Genomic DNA, 4,331 nt, shown 5'->3' with positions numbered 1-4,331 from the left:
CTAACAATTTGAAAGGCAAAAATTAAAGACCAGTGCCTTCGAAGGATAATTCGAAGGAAAAAAAAAAGATAGATTATTGATGCAGGTGTGGATGTGACTTTTGTTACAAATGCCAGCTCACTCAAGTGATCACTACTGCAATAGCTGTGGTACTTAAAAGACTTCTCTATTTGTTTTGTACTTCTATTCTAGAAAACAATGAGTCCAATTTGTCAATGAACTTATTTTAAGTGCTTTTTGGAACATAGGGTTGAGTTGCGTACTAAAGGGCTGCTTCTTTTAGATATGGGTCGACATTGTTTACTATTTGTGAATGCTAATTTCAATAGAAATAGCGTTCACCGGCAAATTTTCGATCTTCCAAGAATGGTGAACTATATATATATATATGCATATTTATGGATATGTTTCCATGTATTCACCACTGGATCCAATTAGAATGAGAATATACACCAGTTAATTAAGATTAAGTGAATATTATTGTATGAAAGACATATATCTTGCATTCATTAGTTTGGTGAACTCCTTATATGTTAGGTAAGAAGCTAAAGAACTTGTATTACTTTATTTTAGCTTTTATTTTATACAATATTAGCCTAAGACGAGTTTAAAAGAAGTAACGTGATCAGTGAGATTCATATGGCCGACCCAACTTGTTTGCAACTAAGTCATAGTTGTAGTGTATTTAGGTAAGAAGCTACCAAATTTATAAACAACATTCAAACAAAAGGTAACAAGCAGAATTTCAGATCAAACAATTAGAAGACAGTCATTTCTATGTTGAGATTTCAGCTATTTCTTCAGTTATCTCGTAAGCCAAAATTTGAAAATCTACATCCAACAATTTAAGCAAAAATCAGAAGAAGAAATCGCGCATTTGCAGTTTTTGCCTCCCTGGAGATGTCTACAATCTGTCCAGTTTACCTGAAAATACCAAAGCGCATCTCAGCATTAGTTCTGTTAGTTTCCGTCTGCCTGGAAGATAATATATCTTGAAGAATTGACCTAAATAGCTACAGAGTACCATCAGCGTATAATCTATATATAACCGACTAGAAAAAGTAAACAATGTTTCGGGTCAGCTATTAGTGTAAGGATCGCATATATCTTTAATGGCACAAAGACTTGAATACAACATTTTCCATCATAAGATCAAAAAAAGGACACAGAGATCAAACAATCTGTCTTTTTTCTTTTTTTTTTTGGTCAAACACAAAACAATCTATCTTATGATATGACCTTAAATGAAGGGTGAGGATTCATATAGTCAACCCCTTTGTTTGAGACTCACATGCAATAGTTGTTGTACAAAACGATCGATCTTCCAGGAATGGTTAACTTATATATATATAGATGCATATTTGTGGACATGTTTCCATGCATTCACCACTAGATCCAATTAAGTTCTAATCCTAATACGCGATCAAAATTGAGAAAAGAGACCATTAAGTATAACTCACGATTATATTCTAAACAGAGCGCTACATCCATAGTGGACTCATATTTAACAAACAGAAAAAGAAAGAATAGTACTAATAAGTTTAAGCAAATACGTTGCTAAGTACCACAGCGTTTGCAGTAGTGATTAGATGACTCCGCTCCACATCTGTAACAAAAGTCACATCCGCACCTGCAAATGTTAAAACAATGATGTATCAGAATTTGACTACATAGAGATAAAGTCAGCATTAAACCATGTTGCCCATGAGTGGAATTAAAGCATCCAAGTTATCGGCTCTATTGTTGTTTAATATGAAAAAGAACATTAGCAATGAAGATCTTGTGGAACACCAACTTAAAGTAAACAATAAGAAAGTTGGCGCACACAAGGAAAAAGGGGGGGTGGGGGGGTGGGGGGGATCGTACTGCTGATCAAGCAGCTTTATGATAGTAATTACTTATTTGAACTGTGAATCTACAGTTTTGGGTTCATACTGCAACTTGGTTTGCTAATATGAAGTATTTCTGTGCACATACATACGTATATCACAGGCACTCTGTTATTTCTGATAACCAGAACAAAATTGCAGCAGAGAACTCATACAACGACATAAAAGAACATATACATAATTTGCAATATGATTACGGGTTAATGGTTTGACTGTACCATTCACTTAAAACGTCTAAGCTTACAAATCATTCATCATACAAATCTTCCGGGACAAACAGATAACATGAAAACCAGACAAACTAATAGCTTGTTTGGATGGTTGTTACCTATTGTAACGTATTGTATTACATAATGTTTGTTTTGATTGCTACTTAAACTTTATTGTATTGTTAAATCCATCATTATGTAAAGACCGATTTGGTCAGATCGCGTTATTACCTTTTTTGTCTTTCTCATTTTGCCTTCATTTATTATTTAATAATTCTATTTATATTTTATCCTTATTTTTCTTGAGCCGAGGGTCTTTCGGATGCAACCTCTCTTCCTCCCAATAGTGGCGGAGCAATTATTTTCACTAACGATGTTAAAAAATATGAAGAAGTAAATATACGACGAAGCCAAGGGGTTCAACATCAACTATATCCCATAAAACATAACTTGAACCCTGTATATACAATATAGTTTTCCGCCGAAGGGGGTTCGGATGAACCCTCTCAAACCTACCTAGCTCCGCCCCTGCCTCCCAAGGTAGGGGCCAAGGTCTGCGTACACTCCACCCACCCCAGACCCTGCTTTGTGGGATTGTACTGGGTACGTTGTTGTTGTTGTTGTATTTTACTTTTTTTTAAATAATATTGCTTCAAATGGTTGATGTGTGACATTAAGTATCCAAAATATTGTATTGGACTATTCGTCAAAACAATAGACTAAAATATAATACAATACAATACAATAGATTATGTTATGAAACGATGTGTAACAACATCCAAACAAGAAATGACAAACCTGCATCGCATTTGGGCACAACCATGGGACCTCGCGACGTATATCCGACACCTCGGGCATCTTTGCCATTCTTGACCCTTAGCAAGTTGCATAAGCTGCAAATCCTCTCTTTCCCTTTCATCCTTATTCAATTTCTGAAACTCTTCACATAAAATCCCAGAATGCCAAGCAACTTTACACTTGGCACAAAACAACCTTCTACATTCTGGACATTCACTTTGAGTGACAACAAAATCCCCACTACTACTAGTACTAGTACTATTTTCATTAATCAAAAGGGCAGAACAGTCTTTAAACGGACAATAAAATTTCTCAGAACCCAAAATCATTGCCTCACATAACACATCTCCCCATCTATCAAACACTTGTTTAGGCAAAATTGAACGACAATTATATGGCTCTAATTGTCCATTACACCCTAAAACAGGACAAGAAATACGGGAAATATTTTCATGGATTTTCGAACCAACATACTTAGCCATACATTCATTGCAATAAGAATGAGAACAGCCCATAATTTTGAAAAGTTCACTCAGAGATTTTTCATCAACACAAATATCACAAGTGAAATTATCATGATCATCATCATCTATGAGAATTGAATTTGAATTTTGTACAAATTGGGTACCCAAAAACTGAATATCATCATCTGGGTATTCTTCAGAAAGATCAATCATCACCTTTTTTGTTCCACTAGAGCTGGGTTTTGAATACAAGTTTTCTTCTACTGAAATAATATCAGTAAGCTTTTTGCCTTTGTTCTTCGAAGCTTTTGAGGTTTCAAATATTACTAAAACGTCGTCGTTATCGTCGGCGATCTCTATTATTTTCGCAGCACAAGAAGAACTTGCCACTTCCATTATTTGTATTTTTATTTTTTGTTGCACTAAGCAGCAAGATGAAAATGAATATGAGTAATATTTATGGGGTTAAAGATTATTTAGAACTTAAAGAGGTTATTGTGAGTTTGTGACCCTTGCCAAGGAAAGTGGAGAAAAGGACCAAAATCATCCATAATGTTTGTGTTTGGATCAAAATCATGCATATTCTTTCACATGGTGCACTAATAGTACATTATGTTTGCATAAGTGGTGCACTTTTAGTCACAATCCCAAATAAATTTGATGGAAAAGAACAAAAATGCCCCTGAACTTTTAGAAAAGGTATAAAAATACCCTTTATTCATCTATTTTGCTAAAACTACCCCTCAATTCAACTTTTTGGCTCATTTATTCCCCTTGACTAACGGACAACACTAATTTTTTTTTAAAAAAAAAAAAATTAAATTGCACATGACATTTTATTACTGAAAAATTAATTTATTCTTTTAAAAAGAAATCTGAAAAATCGTTATTTGTACAATAAGGAAAAATAATTTTTCAACATTCATTTCTTTAAAAAAACAAATGTAGTAAGCCTTTTATATATATATATA

The 4,331-nt window shown here is 34.0% G+C and overlaps 1 protein-coding gene across 2 annotated transcripts; it reads right to left on the bottom strand.

Annotated features, from left to right (window-relative positions):
- Nucleotides 1–671: 671 nt before the first annotated feature.
- LOC132644851 (E3 ubiquitin-protein ligase RSL1-like) lies at nucleotides 672–3,893 on the bottom strand. Of its 2 annotated transcripts, none has more exons than XM_060361493.1 (3): nucleotides 2,897–3,893; nucleotides 1,554–1,630; nucleotides 672–924 (listed from the first exon to the last, which is right to left on the bottom strand). In XM_060361493.1, exons 1-2 carry the CDS (start codon nucleotides 3,754–3,756, stop codon nucleotides 1,558–1,560), a joined length of 933 nt encoding a protein of 310 aa, XP_060217476.1. In that variant the 5' UTR covers nucleotides 3,757–3,893; the 3' UTR covers nucleotides 672–924; nucleotides 1,554–1,557. The 2 variants fall into 2 exon arrangements, with proteins under 2 accessions (XP_060217476.1, XP_060217475.1); XM_060361492.1 differs by having other exon boundaries at nucleotides 1,566–1,630; nucleotides 2,897–3,892.
- Between the last annotated feature and the right edge of the window lie 438 nt (nucleotides 3,894–4,331).

Source organism: Lycium barbarum, chromosome 6, assembly GCF_019175385.1.
Source record: "Lycium barbarum isolate Lr01 chromosome 6, ASM1917538v2, whole genome shotgun sequence".
Lineage (NCBI taxonomy): Eukaryota > Viridiplantae > Streptophyta > Magnoliopsida > Solanales > Solanaceae > Lycium > Lycium barbarum.
This window is presented reverse-complemented; position numbering and strand designations above follow the sequence as displayed.

Excerpts from the sequence above, each read along its gene's own strand:
- LOC132644851 (XM_060361492.1), bottom strand. The coding sequence starts at position 3,756 with ATGGAAGTGGCAAGTTCTTCTTGTGCTGCGAAAATAATAGAGATCGCC. Across the intron at positions 1,631-2,896 it reads TGTGCCCAAATGCGATGCAG|GTGCGGATGTGACTTTTGTT; the intron begins GTTTGTCATTTC and ends TAACATTTGCAG. Across the intron at positions 925-1,565 it reads TCACTACTGCAAACGCTGTG|GTAAACTGGACAGATTGTAG; the intron begins GTACTTAGCAAC and ends TGGTATTTTCAG.